This window comes from Natator depressus, chromosome 1, assembly GCF_965152275.1.
Source record: "Natator depressus isolate rNatDep1 chromosome 1, rNatDep2.hap1, whole genome shotgun sequence".
Taxonomy (NCBI): Eukaryota; Metazoa; Chordata; order Testudines; family Cheloniidae; genus Natator; species Natator depressus.
The window spans coordinates 256,790,484-256,806,838 of record NC_134234.1 but is presented as its reverse complement, the minus strand read 5'-3'; the positions used below and the strand labels follow the sequence as shown (position 1 = coordinate 256,806,838).

At 45.0% G+C, this 16,355-nt stretch overlaps 1 protein-coding gene across 2 annotated transcripts in view; it reads right to left on the bottom strand.

The window, feature by feature from the left end:
* Nucleotides 1-16,355, bottom strand: part of TNRC6B (trinucleotide repeat containing adaptor 6B) — a 226,106-nt gene that overhangs the window by 10,590 nt on the left and 199,161 nt on the right. For both annotated transcript variants that reach the window (XM_074941640.1, XM_074941633.1), the window contains 6 exons: nt 10,844-10,969; nt 3,621-3,740; nt 2,950-3,060; nt 2,568-2,739; nt 1,141-1,278; nt 589-765 (listed from right to left, as the gene is read on the bottom strand). In XM_074941640.1, coding sequence (XP_074797741.1) covers nt 589-765; nt 1,141-1,278; nt 2,568-2,739; nt 2,950-3,060; nt 3,621-3,740; nt 10,844-10,969 — 844 coding nt within the window. The remainder of the gene's footprint in view (nt 1-588; nt 766-1,140; nt 1,279-2,567; nt 2,740-2,949; nt 3,061-3,620; nt 3,741-10,843; nt 10,970-16,355) is intronic.

Below are 16,355 nucleotides of genomic sequence, written 5' to 3'. Positions count from 1 at the left end.
CAGCCTTCCGGACTACACTATACCCTTTTCCAGGATATTTTTTTTTGCACAAAGGAGCCTTTCCCAAAGAACTTCATGCCACATCATGGGTCATCAATGCAATGAGCTCCAGACAGAAAAATCCTGCCCTTCCTCATCCCAAAGTCACCTGGAAAACCAAACATCCACACCTTTCACTGACAGATGTGCTTTCAATGGGATTTTTTTTAGCCTCCATGCAAGCATAACACAGAATGAAACAGCAATCAGTACAGAAGAGGGAAACTGATTGTGTACATTCTGAGCAGATTTAATCAACTACATTCAAATCACACCTGCATGCCCATCACGAACACACAGGTCACAGTTCATCTGTCAGAAGTCAAGGATTATTTAGACACAGTATAGTTATTCTGTTCTTAATTCATATTAAATTTATACGGTCAGTTTAACACTTCAAGTCCTATTTAATAGTCAAAGACAACAGATTTAATTGACTGGGTAGAGAGGCCCAAGAAATAACTCTCGAGATAGTTAAAAAAACAGACTGAAGAGAAATCTCATCAAGTTTACTGAAGAGTTAAGGTGACACCCTTCCCTGTGCAATACCTGGAGGCCAGCTCGCATTGCTGGATTTGCTTCCGATCTTGTTTGTTGGTGGAGATTTGGCAGGTAACCAACTATCGCCAGCAGGGCCTGCATGGCCACCCAGTGGGTCGCCTGGGATTATGTCAAATTGGTTGTAGGGCGATCCTCCACGGGCTTTTCCAGGGGGCACTATTGCGCCTGAGAAGTAGGAGAAAGATATATTTACATGGAGGAAAAATAGGAGTTTGGGAAGGGGCAGGAAAACTGGAACCAAGAGAATTTAAAACCACCACAGAAGGAATAAGATATTAAGTTAAAGCACATCACACCAGTTTCACTGTAGTTTCAGAACTACTGATGTGTGGGGAGTAAATGTTACCTATCAGCAGTTAATAAATTTGATGGGTTAAAAAAAAAAAAAAAACCACTAGCAGAGGAAAATGTGTTCAAAAACCCATCAAAGAGAGTTCAACTGGAATGAAGACTTCTCTATCAATATCTTTCACCTGGGGTGAAGAGTGGTGGTATAAAAATGTTCCTATTTCAGGGAGTATAACCTCAAATCTCTCTCACCATTTTTGTGCATATTGGCATCCTGTGAAGCTACGGAGGGCAGCCCTTCCATCATAGAAGTCCACTGTTTAAAGCGAGATTCTGATCCAGCTTCTTTCCCTCCCACTATGCCATAATCCATGCCACTTGAACCAAAGCCTGTGAAACAGAAAACAATACCATTTTCTCTCTTTTTGTTAGAATCACCTTCCAAATGGATACTTGTGATCAGAAAGATAAATAAAATGCAATGGTAGTAACTGAAATCCCTTTGCACAGCTACACTTCAGGTGATATGAAAGCAATTCATCTGACTCCCAACCCCATATCTGTGCAGGACACATCATTGTGCCATTCTCACTAAACTCTTACCAGCTGCCAAGCAGATTCTCCTTCGTTACCATGCGGTCAGCTCTGATATTCAGAAAAGCCATGTTCCACACGGATGCAAGTATATTCACTGTATCTTAGCACAAGTCTGTGGCTAGACTGAATTAAACTTGAATGACTCAAGAAGGCTGCAAGGGTAGCGAAACATGGTGATGAATGAACCAACAGACTAATTACCTCTAGGTGCTGCTGATAAACTAACACAAAATAGTTCAGCTACATTTTTAAGATTAAAAAAAAGCTATATTGTTTTCAAAAAGGCAGATGACCCATTGTACCACATACAATGGCCCAACATCTTTTGTCTGTCATCCTTTTCCTATAACAACTTCCTAAAGATATTACTATATTCTGTTGCTACAGCTTTCAGCAACCTAAGTCCAGTTCACTTTTCCAATAGGTCCCAAGTTTTCCTGACTTTTTTTTTTTTTTTTTTTAAATCAAGTGATAAATGCCTTTGTATCTTCACAGCTTCAGTCCCTATTTTAACACAGAATGTGTGTGTGTAGGGAGATTGGAGGTGGTGGGAGAGGGATAACATCTATTTGCACTGAAGGGGAAGTCTATAAAATAAGTAATTGAGAGGCAGTGTGATCTAGTGGATAAGCTACTGTACTAAGAATCAATAAACTAAGGTTTTATTCCCAACTCTACCACCAATCTGCTCGGTGACCCTTCATAAATCACTGCACTTCTCTGTGCCTCTGTTTCCTCTCCCGATCTTTGTCTGCCTTGTCTATTTAGGCTGTTAAGTTCTTTGGGGGCTGGGCCTATCTTTTACATAATGCTGCTCTACCAGCCAGCCTTAAAATAAGCATGATAAGTCAGGATGCCATCGAACTGCACTCTGTAGGGAAAAAAAGCCAAAACTAGAAGACTTGCAAGACATTGCAGTTTTAGCAATAGAGCTGACATTGTGCCACAAACCCTAAATCCAATGCCTATACAAAAATTACAGTGCCAGAGAATTAGTGCACTCCTGGTGGATCACAAGTCAAACTAATAGAGTAATACCACTGGCAACACAACGAATAACCCCAGCTCATAGCAGTACTCACCAGAACCATATCCGGGTATTTGCCCTTTGGTCTGTATATCTGAGAGACCCACATTTAGAGCATTGGGTACCATGCTGTCTAAATGTGACTTAGGCCCAACTGGATGAGATGGAGAATGCTTCATGCCAGGCTGCCTTTGCTGCTGCTGGAGGGCACTCACCATACGAGCAAGCTGCCAAGGAAACAAATGAGGGAATTTACTCTCAACTAAAACCGGCTGCTTGGGTAATCATGCAGTAGTGGTTAGTTCTGAGACAGTGAGAGGAAGCTTAACTGACACCTAGTGATGAAAGGAGTATGGCATGGTCTTTGCTGTAGACTGACAAGTTTCCTCAAACACCCTGCACCCCACATGTCTTTGATGGAACGAACAGTGCCATACCTGTTGCTCTTGCTGCTGTCGCACAGCTTGAGAAATCTTTCTCTGGTTCTGTAACAGCTGTTGCTGCTGCTGCTGCTGCTGCTGCTGTTGCTGAAGAAGAAGCTGACATGCCTACAACACAAGTGGAGAAGAAAGAGATATGGGCTCATTTGGGGGAAAATTCTTGGTGGAACTGATCACTGGCAAATGCTTTATTAATAGCTTTCGGTAAGACAAACAGTTCATCACTTTTCACAAGGAAATAAAATCACTGTGAAAGAATTAGAAAAATATGATCTGGCTTTCCTGTTGCACCTAATGAAATTAGGTAACAGTATTCCCAGTAGCTGCTTTATTCAAGTCATTAAAAATACAATCCCAAATAACAAAATCACTGAAATATCAGCACACAATTGCTTCCCACCGCAAAGTTGTTGCTAAGATTAATTACCGACTGACTATAACAAAATATATAGATCCAACTTATAACTAAACAGATAAATTTAGATTGTGTTGACCTCTATCAACCGTGTGTTTTCCTGTACAAGAGCAGGGAGTGCTTGTACACAAATAATGAAAAAAATCAGCAGAATAAGTCTTAGATTGTTCCACTTCTGTATTAGCGGAGTTTGTACACAGGGACAGGATTGTAGGAAACCCAATCTATCACTGCAAGAGGACCAGCTACTTACTAGTTGAAACTGAGGAATATTTGGAAGCTGACTCAGCATAGCAATCTGTTGAGGAGATATATTGAAAAGACCTGGGTTCAAGCCACCGTTGGGAAACTGCTTGAGCATGGAGGCAGAAACCTGTGCAGAAATCAATTCAAACAGCTAAGATTCAACATATACAAAATGGCTCAACAAAAAACGCATTGTTATGATAAAGAAAGTTGGGGAGGAGGTATTTATGAAGAAGATCAAGTATGGCATATACTCAGGTTTGCATGGTATTTTAGGAAAGCCACTAGATTTTATTTTAACTGGCATCTTACACATCCATAAATGAAGAGGTTACTCACTTTGTGTAGTAACTGCAGTTCTTTGAGATGTGTGTCCCGATGGTTGCTATACTTCAGGTATGCATGCGCCTCTCGAGCCCTTGATCAGAGATTTTCAGTAAGCAGTGTCCTTTGGGCCTGCGCATGTGCTCTATACCTGCTCATGCTGGATACTGAGGCTACATCGGCATTTGCAGGCAAATTGCCCTCAGTTCCTTCTTCACGCAAGCATCTCCTAAAGAACAGTCCGAAGCAGAGGGGAAGGAGGACTTGTAGTAGATCACCCATAGGGACAAACATCTTGAAGAACCACAGTTACTGCACAAAGTGAGTAGCCTCTTCTTTTAGTATGTATCCATGTAGCAGCCCTGCATATTTCAGATACTGATACATTCTTCAGTAATGCCATAGATGTTGTCTATGATCTGGTTGAATGTGTTATCTCCCTTTGGGGGGGGATGAACCCCCACAGCATCATAACAAGTGAAATTACATCAAGATATCCATCTCAGTAGTCTCTGAGTAGAGATCTATGACCCCTTGGATCTATCTGTGAAGAAAATGAAGAGCCTAAGTAACTTCCTGGGTCCTACCTAACATCCAGCATATATAAATAGGATTCCAGGAGAGAACTATGGGGCTTTGGGAAAAACACTGGTAAATGAATGGATTGATTAACGTGGATGTAGAGAGACCTTGTCCTTAAAGAATATCGTAAAGGTGTGTGTGTGTGTGTGGGGGGGGGGACGATTCTGTCATCAAGGCTCTAACCTTTCCAACTCTATGGGTTGACATGATGGTTACTAAAAAGGCTGTCTTCATAGATAAATGCAACAGAGAACAGGCTGCTACTGGTTTGAATGAAGGTCTCATAAGGTAACTGAGTGGCAGGCTGAGGTACCAGGTTGGGGTAGAGTTCCTAATCTGTGAACAGATATTTCCCAAACCTTAATAAACCTAGACAATACTGGATGAGCAAATATGGAGAATTGTTCTACCAGCGGATGAAAGCCTGATACTGTGGCCAAATGGATCTTAACTGAACTAACTGATAACCCCAATTTCTTTAGATCCAACAGGTAATCCAGGATGATTGAAAGTGTCACTGAATCAGGCAGGAGACAGCAATGACAATACCAATGGAAGAATTTATTTCATTTCTGCAGGTAAGTAATATGGGTTGATCTTTTTCTATTATTCAGTAACAGAGCACTGTTGTTGTACTTCCACAGAGCAGGAGGAATCTAACTCCATGAATCATCGAGGAGCCATGCCCTGAAGCGGAGAACCGCTAGGATGGGATGAAGCACAAAACACTCGTCCTGTGACAGGAGATGAGGAATGGTCCGGAGCTCGAATGACATCTGGACACAGGTGAAGCAAGTAATGGTGCAAACTTGTCTTGGCCAGGTTGGCATTCTAAGGATAACTCTGGATCTGTCCTGTCACCTTGTTCATCATCATTACCTCCTGTATCAGCACCATTAGAAGAAATGCATAGTACAAAAAACCCTTTTCCAAGATAGACATCTCCCAAGGACTGGTGGCCCAGACCACCTCTTGAGCTAAAAAGAGGGCACTTCCTGTTCCTGGAGATGGCAGAGAGAGGCACTCTGGCAGTTGCTCTTTTCAGGAATATGCTGTGGAGCATCTGAGTGTCTAGCTCCCATTTGCAATCCTGTGAGAAGTGTCTACTGAGGACATTAGGTGTGGTGTTCTGAACACCTGGGAGGTAGTGCACTGAAATTTGGATCTTACAAGCTATGCACTAATTCCAGAGAGTTTCATGGCTTCAGAGCACAGGGAGGGGGAATTTGCTCCTCCCTGCTTGTTGATATAAACCATGCAGGATACATTTTCCATCATGACCCTGATTGATTTGTCTCTGATGAGGGGTAGGAAATGAAGGCACGCATTTCTGACAGCACAGGTTGATGTGGAGACTTGTTTCTTGGGTTGTCCATCTGCCCTTTGTCGTGAGGGTACTAAGGTGGTTTGCCCATTCCAACAGTGATTGCATCTGTTGTTAAAGTCACTGATGGGATTAGCTGACAAAAAGGAATGCCTTCTCAGAGGCTGAGCTGATCCTTCCACCAGTCTAAGAGTACCTTGCTTGTAGAGCTGTCACCTGTCAGTCCAAATTGTTCTTACTGGAGAACAGGTCATTCTGAGTCAACCCTGGAAGCAGCAGAGATGTAGCCTTGTGTGATCGGTCACAATGGTGGAAGCTGCCATATGTTCCTGGAGCTGAAGACAGTTCCTTATTGTGGTTCGAGGGCTCCCCTGAACTGCCTGTACCAGACCTGACAAGGTTCAGGGAAGTTAGGCAGTCAGGAAGTCCAAATATGCCTCTATAAGCTGTATCTTCTGTACAGGGGTTAATGTTGACATTTTTACATTCAGCTTCAGACCCAACTCCTGAAAGAGAGTGAGGGCCATTTAAGAGGAAGATAGCACTGTTTTGTAGGAATGACTCTTGAGTAGCCAGTTATTGAGGTACAGGAAGACTAGGATCGCTTCTTGTCAGAGGTAAGCAGCCACTGCTGTCAGGACTTTTGAGAACACCGCTGGGGCCAAGGAAAGACTGAAGGGAAGAATCAGTATTGGAAATGACCATGGGCTATAGTGAAGTGTAGGTATTTCCTGTATGATAGATATAGTGTTCTATGGCAATAGGCATCTTGTAGGTTGAAGGGCTGAACGCCAATCCCCTTTCTCTAGTGAAGGAACAACAGTTGCAAGAGTCACCATCCTGAACTTTTGAAACTTTATGAACTTGTTTAGAAGTCTTAGATCTAAGATCAGTCTCCACCCTCCATCCTTCTTTGACACAAGGAAATCCTTCAGGTAAAATTCCCTGCCCTCATTAGGAGGAGAAAGAATCAGGTCTATTGCTCCTAATTGAAGGACAGAGTTCACTTCTTGTCTCAATGAAAGCTCTTGAGAATGGTCCCTGAAGAGGGACGGGAAAGAGGGTTGGAAGAGAGAGAGTGATGTAAAATGGATGGTATAACCCGATGTCATGACCTACCTGTCTGTACCGATCTGCCTCCAAGCATGTTGGCAATAGGCAAGGAGGTCTCCAATTGGGGGTGGGGGTGGGTTAATGGGCACAGGTGTAAATCCAGAGGTGAGGGAAGATTCAAACTCTTGACCAACCCATCAAAACTGTTGCCTTGAAGATGGCTGAGTGGTCATGAAGAGCAGATGAGCAGCCCTCTTTCTGTGAAATCTCTCTCTTTCTGGGAGGTACGGTGGAGTTATGGAACCTGGAATACTGAGTCAGATGTGCTCTCTGGGCAGTCTCTGACCTACTAAACCTTTTCTTATTCTAATGTCTATATATGCTCAGAGATTAAAAGACCTCTTAGGGCTGTTTCACAGAGTGTGCAAGGACTCACCTATGGTTTCCAAGAACAGTTTACGACCATCGAAGGGGAGGTCATCCACAGTGTTCTGTACTTCTCTTGGAAACACAGAGATGGAGCCATTATTTCCTGAACATGACAACCACCATGGAGATGGACCTGGCACCAGTGTGACCGCAGCATCTAAGACCAAGGATGGTGGTACAGGCATAACCGCCTCAATCCAGAGACGAGGATGACATACGTGTATGAGGGATGGCCTCCTTATCCGCCCTAGCTTCCTGCTCCTCCAATGTCTCCTCCAGTGGGAGGGCTGCTTGGGGAGGAGAGGACTGTACAACTCTGGCCTCCGAATGAGACACTACCAGTGGTCTGGCAAATTGCTATCAATAGGCAGCCCAGGAGTCCCAATGTGGCTATTAAGGGGGCCCATTCAGAAGTGGAGGTAGCATGCAGGGTTGGTTCTACCACCCTTGATAATGAACCTGATCTTCCCTATGACTTTCAGAGAATGGGTTCCTGAAGAGAACCCCAAACAGAAACAGAGGAGACCAACTGGAAGTCTCTTTCATTCTCCTCCATCTCATCCAAAGGAGGAGCACCTGCAGAAAAAGGTGGACAGTCCTGCAGTACTGGAAGATTGTAGTCCAGAGATCAGTCTTGGTACCAAGAGATTTCAGTACCCATGAAGGGCGGGGTTCATCTGTTATTGAGAGGTCTTCAGTATATCTGAACTCCTGTGACACCAAAGTGAGGATTGGTATCAATGCGGTAGCCGAGGCCAAGGTCACCAAAGCAGACAGTACTGCTGACGGTGGGCATACTGAAGTAGAGGCCAATGTGTCTGAGGACCACTGCTTGCTTGGTGCCGAGGGTGCTGCGTGCCTGGGTACCAATGGCTGGGCTGACCTCAACAGTACTAGTCGCAAATGTCTATGCTTGTCCTCCAAGCTGGTAGAAAGTACCTTGGCCCTATCAGAGCTGTGTCACTCCTTTGTGCTCCAGGACTTTATGACTCCACCAGTTTTGGAGGAGGAGGCCTTCAGTTCAATTGTACTGAGTGGAGAGGTCAAGACTCTGCAGACTGTAAATCTTCCCTTTCTTAAGGGAAGCTTGCACCAAAGTAGAAGGGGCACTGGATCTGTCCAGAGGCTGATGTAATGGGGGAGCCTTCCTGACCTGACTCAGAAGCTGGCTAAAGGGAGTGTTCCATCATTAGCAGTCTGAGTTTGATCTCCCATGCACTTCTGGGAGATGTGGGACTTCCCCAAGCAATGGACACATTAAAATAGAGTGGCCATCAGCAGGTTTCGACGTTGCCTCTCCTGGAGAGCCAGACATGTCCTGGCAGGAAAAAAAAATAAGTCTCCCAGAGGGAAGAGTAGAATAAAACAATCCTTTCATTACTTATTTAACTATAACTATACTAACACTACAAAAACTATCTTAACCACTATAGAAATATTAGAAAAGCCGAGGCACACTCAAGGCAGACATGCTAGGGTTCTGTTTCAGACCAAGGTGGTTGAGAAGAAACTGAGGGCGGTTCGCCTGTGCACCCCTATATAGCACGGTATCCAGTACTAGGAGGCATCGGGCACATGTGTGGGCTGAACAGATGCTGCTAACTGAAAATCTCCCACCAAGAGCTTGAGAGGCGCATGCACACCTGAAGTGGAGCCCCAATAGGGATGTTACTTGAAGAAGTAGTTAACTTCTGGCTTGAACAGAATACATAATTCAGGTAACTGACAATATTTAACACTACACACACCCAATAGGAAGGTATGTTTTGAAAAGTGCATTGAACTGGAAACCTTTGCACACGTGTAACCAACCAGGAACCATGACACTGTATCATCACATTGAACTCCAACAACTGAGTAAGTCTGGGTTGGGGTTTTTTCTGGAGATGTAGAAAAGAAAAGGAGCTGAAGTTGGCATGAGAGCCAGTAACTTTGTTCCTGGTGCCAAGAGTTCACTTCCCTATTCACAGGCGAGCTCCATCTCCTCCAAGCATTCAAAGTTTCCAAAAAGCCTTAACAGAGCCCAAAGCAAAGGGAGAACAAAGGAGATGTGCATGTTTGGTAAGCTTGAGCCCTGAGAAATCTGGGCTATAAGTAAACTGCCCAGTTTTCTTTCTCAAGTCCAGTCCTTTACTGAGCCACATACTCAGGAGGCTGGAAAGCAAGCATGGTTGAAGTAGAGAGACCCTTTTCATGCTTAGGTAAAAAAATTTGGCTGATCTTGTATCTCACATTAACTGGTCAAGCTTAAGAAGGCCCTACACTTTACTCAATGGCATTTCTCAGTGTGGATGAAACGAGAATTTTGAATGCCACATCTGATCAATTCCAGAATTTCAAGGAATGTTCTAGGCATTAATGACCAGAACCTTATTGATTTTGGGGAAAATTGGAAAGCCAAAAGGGGCAAAATAAAAAAGGGAGTGGGGGGGAAGGGGAGGAGAGACAGAGAGACACAAAGCTCCTGCCAGTACTTTAGCATAGCCACAGTTTCAAGCACCTCTGCAACTCTTATACTTCAAGCTGATTGATGGCATTCATTAATCCCTCCTAACATTATACCCCATCTCATCTCTACACTAGACTAACAAGCTGATGCCTTCAATGACCTGTTTATCAGTTAGGAAGATGGTGGGTGGCATAGGAGGAATGGGGGCATGCACCCAGCCCAGACTTGGGGAGAGGGGAGACTGGAGGAACCTGGTATGGGGGAAGAGGGAAAGGGGGCACACATCTAGTGAGGGGAGACTGGGAGGCTTTAGTATAAGGGAAGGTCGGAATGGAGGCAGACAGAGATCCTGGCATGCACAGGAAGAGGGTAGTAAGGGTTGTACTGAGCCCCTGCCATGGGGAGAGAATGACAGAGACTGATATGGGGGAAGAGGGAAAGTGGGGCGCACACAGGACCCCTGACATGGGGGGGGAAGAGAGAATGTGGGCACACATGGAACACCTGGCAAGAGGAAGACTGAGGAACCCTGGTATGGTAGGAAAGGGAATGGGGGGGGGAGGGGAGAGGGGGCGCATATAGAACCCCTAAGGGGGAGACTGGGGAGAGTTGGAGGGAGTACTGAAATAGAGGGGTATGAGAAGGTGGCAAATAGGAAGCTTGTGGGGGAAGGGGGTGAGGAGGGATGCAAAGAGGCCTTGGTGCATGCAATAAGCTCAGCCTACACGAACTATGAAGTGTGCATCCCTCTAGTAGAAATTTTTTTTTTAAAAATCATCTTGTAAAGAATCAGTATGGAACTCAGGACTTATGAGCTTACACTGAAGATAAAAAAAGGGGCAGTAAACATTCTCACACTGAGCTCCCATTGGAATGTAAGAAAGGATTCCAGTCTGCAAAGCACTGAAATCCCAAATCACAATGGAAAATTTCAAACAAAATCTAAGGGTTCCACTAGTAAAATATGTCAGGTTCACACCAAGTTGGCATGTGAAAAGACTTAAAACATGTACTGTAAATGCTGTAAGACTTGTACCTTGTAAGAAACCAAAAATGTTAAACTGCTTACCTGGGGGGAAAGAAACTGGGGAGGCACTTGTGCCCGGATATTGGGGGAAGCGTTTAATGGCTGCACTGGTGTGTGCATGCCCCTCGATTGTGCTGTGCTGTTTCCAAATAAACCATGATTGCCAGCCTATAAAATTAAAATAATGGTGAGTCAGTTAAAATTTTCATCCCTTAGGCTAATGGATTTCTGTGCTGTTAGCTGTTTGCTAAGAGTATTGCAAGAATATTTTACTACAGAGAATACCCTCATGCCTGATTGAATAATTCAATCCACTTTATTGTCCCTCCCCCTCCCCCCCCCCCCGTTTAAGTCTCTTTATAAACTAAGTTTTTGAAATACAGCCTCTTCCTCCACATTTACATTGTACTTTTCATCCAAGGATCTCAATACACTTTACACCAGTGGTCTCAAACCTTTTTATGCACAAGATCACTTTTTGAATTTAAGATCAATCCAGGATCTCCCCCGCCCCACTCACTCCATTCCCCCTCCCTCCATCGCTCGCTCTCTCCCACCCTCACTCACTTTCACTGGGCTAGGGCAGGGGGTTGGAGTGTGGGAGGGGGTGTAGGTTCTGGACTGGAGCCGAGAGGTTCGGGGTATGGGAGAGGGATCAGGGCTGAGCCTGGGGCAGGAGATTGTGGTGCAGGAGGAGGTGAGGGGTGTGGGCTCTGGGAGGGAGTTTGGGTGTTGGAGGGGGCTCCGGGCTGGGGCACAGTGTTGGGGTGTGGGAGGGGTACAAGCTCTGGGAGGGAGTTTGGGTGCGGGCTCAGGGGGTTGAGATGGGGGAAGGGGGTACGGGGTCTGGGAAGGAGTTTGGGTGCAGGCTCTGGCCAGGAGGTGCGTACTACAGGCGGCTCCCAGTCAGCGGCGTAGCGGGGCTAAGGCAGGCTCTCTACCTGCCCTGGCCTCACACCAGTCCCAGAAGTGGCTGGCATGTCTCTGTGGCCCCTGCCTTAGCCCCACTGCGCCGCCAGACTTTTAGCAGCTGGAGATCACAATCGACTGGCAGAGGCTCCAGGATCGACTCGTTGATCGTGATCTACCCTTTGATGACAACTGCTTTACACAGTTGGTTAAAAGTTGATTATCCCATTTTACAGATATGGAAAGTGAGGCTCAGAGAAAACAAATAGTATGTCCTAGAACATTCTCCTACTTAAAAGTTGCTAAGCAGTATTTTGTCACTAAGTCATCTTGACTATTGCATTATGAAAGGTCTGAGACAGAGTTGGTTGAAGATCCAGGAAACAGCTGTCACTAAAACAAGTATGTCTATTGTTTATATAACCTGCAGGCCTTCTGCTGTCCACCATTGCCTTAAAATAATTAAAGCTGGTCAAATTTTTCATCTGAAAAATTTACTTTGACCAAAAAATGGCCTTCTTCCCCCCCTCCCCCCCACATTAAAATTTTCATGGAAAATTAGTGTTTGTGCTTTTGTTTTTAATGAAAAATACATAAATAAATAAATACATACATAAATACATAAATAAAAAGGAGGTTACTTACCTGTAACTGGAGGTTCTTTGAGATGTGTGGTCCCTATCTGTATTTCACATGTGGGGGTATGCGTACACTCTGTGTCTGAGACTGGAGATTTGTAGCAAATAGTAACCATTGGTTCACAGATGTGCAAGTTGCTCTCCTCATGCTCCGAACTGAGGGCATAAACGAGGCACAGACCAATGCCTCTCCAGTTCCTTCCCTTACCACAAATCACACAGGATCCAAAGCAGAGGGGAAGGAGGGTGGGTAGTGGAATACAGATAGGGACCATACAACTAGAACTACCACCAGTTACAGGTAAGTAACTTCCATTTCTTCTTTGAGTGCTAGTCCCTATCTGTATTCTATATGTGGGTGATTAGTAAGCAACAGTCAAATAAAGAGGCGGGTGCGAGGATGCAGTTGGTATAGATGACTGTAACACTGCTGTCCCCACACCTCCATCTGTTGAGGAAGCCTGAACCAGGGTGTAATACTTTGTAAAGGTGTGGATGGAGCTCCAGGCACCTGCCTTACAAATGTCCAGTACTGGCAAGAGATGCCATTGAGGTTGCCTGTGCTCCCACAGAGTGGGCCCTCACACCATCCTGGGGAGGAATGTGTGTTAGCTGATGACACAGAATGAGGCTTCCAGAGATCCACTCAGTGAGTCTCTGGGCTGATGTCATGATCGCTCTGCTAAAGCAGCAAACAGTATCTGTGTTTTCCTCATTGGTTTTGTTCTTTGTAGATAAAAGGCCAAGGCCCGTCTGACATTGAGAGACTGCAGCCTCTCTTCCTCATTGGAAACATGAGGCTTAGGGAAGAACACTGGTAAGTGAATAGGCTGGGTCATATGAAACTCTGAAATTACCTTGGGGATGAATATCTGGTGGAGATGAAAGAAGGCCTTTTCTCTATGAAATACGATGTACGGCGGTTCTGTCACAAGTGTTCCCAGTGTGACAGCAACTAAGATTAGGTAATTGTCATGGAGAGGTGTGACATGGAACAGGTGGCCACTGGTCTGAAACGTGGTCTGGTAAGAGATCATGGTACCAAGTTGAGGTCCCACTGTGGTGCGCGTTTCATCACTGGCAGGAAGATCTTAATAAGGACTTTCAAGAATCAAACTGTGGTAGGGTGAGTAAAGATAGAGCAGCCCTCCACCAGAGGATGAAAGGCATTGATTGCCGACTTTTAATGGGTTGGTAGGGACAGGAGATAGTCTAAAATGACATGGATACCTACTGATTCTGTTGATACCTGATTCTGTTGTGAGCAGGTAGAGAAATACCTCCATTTAGCTAGATAGCATTTTCTAGTGGAGGTTTTTCCACTATGACTGAGTTTAGTTCAGATGGCCTCTGGACATGAATGTTCCAGGTCTGATGCCCATCCAAATGCCAGGCTGTGAGATGAAGAGGCTCTGGGCTGGGATGTCTGATCCTGCCCTGGTCCTAAGTTAACAGATCCAGAAAGGGTCAAATAGAGATGGGAGAACAAGATGACATTGTAGTAGGTCTGGAAACCAAAACTGCCTATATCAATTGGGTGTGATACGGATAACCCTGGCCTGTCAAGGTGAATTTTGCAGAGAACATACGGTAGTTGCACACTGGGAGGAAAGGTGTACCTCAGATGGTCCACTGAGGACAACAGAAAGGCATCGTGCCCGAAGTCTCAGCCTAATGCTGCTCTGGAACAGTAGAGATTAAATTTCTTGTTTGTTTGGGAGGTCAACAGGCCACAAGATAACGTTGCTCCGTGGGTGAAGATTTTGGTCATGACACAATTGCATATTTCTCATTCATAGTCTATGGCAAAGTGCTTGCTCAGAATGTCTGTCAGAGTATTCTGCACACCTGGTGTGTATGTTGCTAAGAGTATGATGTGGTTCTTGATGCACTAGTTCCATAATTCACTGTCTATTTACCCTGTTTATATAAGAGACAGTCGTCATGTGGTCACACATTATTTGGATGTGGCAAGATCATGTGAGGGAGAGGTATTTGTTGCAGGCTAGGTGAACTGCTCTAATCTCCAGCAGCTTGATATGCATTCTGGCCTCCCACGTGCCTTTTACAGTGTGACTGTCCGTATATGCTCTCCATCCTATGAGGGATGCATCAAGGGTGGGTGGAAGAAAGGAGACTCCTGCTCACACCTGCTCCAGTTTCGTCCACCACTGAGAGAGGATCTGACTTTCAGTGGGATTGTTACCCTGGTATTCATGTTGTCCTTGTCTGGTGAGCAGACAGACTGAAGCCAGGCCTGCAGATAGCGAATGTGGAGTCTGGCAAATAGCGCTATGTACACGCATGCAGCCATGTGGCTTAGAAGGGAAAGGCAGACCATGATTGTGGTGCAAGGTCTGAGGGTTATTTGGTTTATCAAGTTATTCGTAACCTGAAATTTGTCTATAGGATCGTTGGCTTTTTCTGAGGATATATCCAGGGTTGCTCCTATGAAATCTATAGTCCTTGTAGGAGTCAAAGTGCTTATTTACACAGACCTCCAGCAATGTCAGAAAGTGGAGTAAGAATAAGATTGTCGATTGGACCTTCTGGCTTGATCTGCCCATTAGCAGCCAGACATGCAGATACAGGAAGATAGTGTAGCCATCATGTCTCATCTGGGCTGCCACCACATAGAAGATTTTTGTGACATTATTGGTCTCTGAGTGCCATCACCAGCCTGAATGGAAGTACTCTAAATTTGTGTTTCTCTTGCCCTAAAAATGAATTGAAGAAATCTTCTGTGGGACTGGTGAATATCTACCTAAAAGCAAGCATCTTTCATGTCAAGGACCACAAACCATCTCTTATCCTCCAGGGAGGGAATTATTTTTAATTGTGTATAAAGGTGTATAGTTGGTGTATATCAAGAATTGGTCCCCATCCTCCATTTTTCTTGGAAATTATGAAATATGGGAACTAGAATCCCCTCTCGATGTTGAGGTGGCAATCTGCTCTATAACCCCTTTTTGGAGGAGTTCACCTCCTGATGAAGGATCTCCTCATAAGAGTGGTCCCTGAGAAGGGGGTTTGTGGTGGGCAGGTGATATCAACTCAACTGGGTAGTTGGAGTGAATGATCTCTAGTATCCACTTGTCTGTTATTGCCTTCCAGTTGTGTGTGAAGTAGGTAAGGCAGCCACCAGAGATTTGGGGGGGGGGGGGGGGCAGTGTGGCATGGCATCAATATCGGTACGCAGTCCTTGAGCATCAGATCACAAGAACCCCTTGGACTGTGGGCACAGCTGTCCTAGAGGTGGAGGAAGTGGTGCATCTGAGTCTTTGAACCCTCTGTTGTTTTGTATGGTGGTTCCTACTGTGCTGGAGCTAAAATGCTGGGGGCGGGGGGGGGAAGGATATTTGGGCCTATTGGTTTGCTTGTTGTGTTTCCCCTTCAGAGCTGGGGTGTAAATGTCCAGGAGTGGAGAGTTGTCCTAGAGTCCTTAAGACAGTGTAGTGAATTGTCAGTATTCTCACTGATATTCTGGACCTCCCTAGGGAGCCCTGAAGAGTGCAGCCACGATTCATGGCTCATGACTACAGCTGTGGTAACGGTTTTAGACCAAATGTCAGCTGAGTCCACTGCTGCTTGAAGTGAAGTCTTAGCCACCAGCCTGCCTTCATCAATAAGGTCTTGGAATGGAGTCCTGTCCTCCTCAGGATATTGGTCTCTAAATTCCAGAATTTTGGAATAATTTAGGAAATCATACTCTCCTAACAATGCCTGGTAGTTAGCAACTTTGAATTGGAGACTGGCTGGTGAAAATACTTTCCTCCTCAAGAAGTCAATGCATTTAGCGCCCTTGTCAGTTAGAGTAGACTTGAGGTGCGGTGACCTGGACCTCTCTATAGCTGCCTGTATCACTAAGGAGTTAGGCTGTGGATGGATAAATAAAAAATTCTGTCCACTTAGCCGACACAGAATATTGTTTTTCAAACCTCAAGGGTAGGGGCACAGGTGACAGGGATATGCCACACAGATCTGGAGGGTTCCAAAATGGCCTTGTT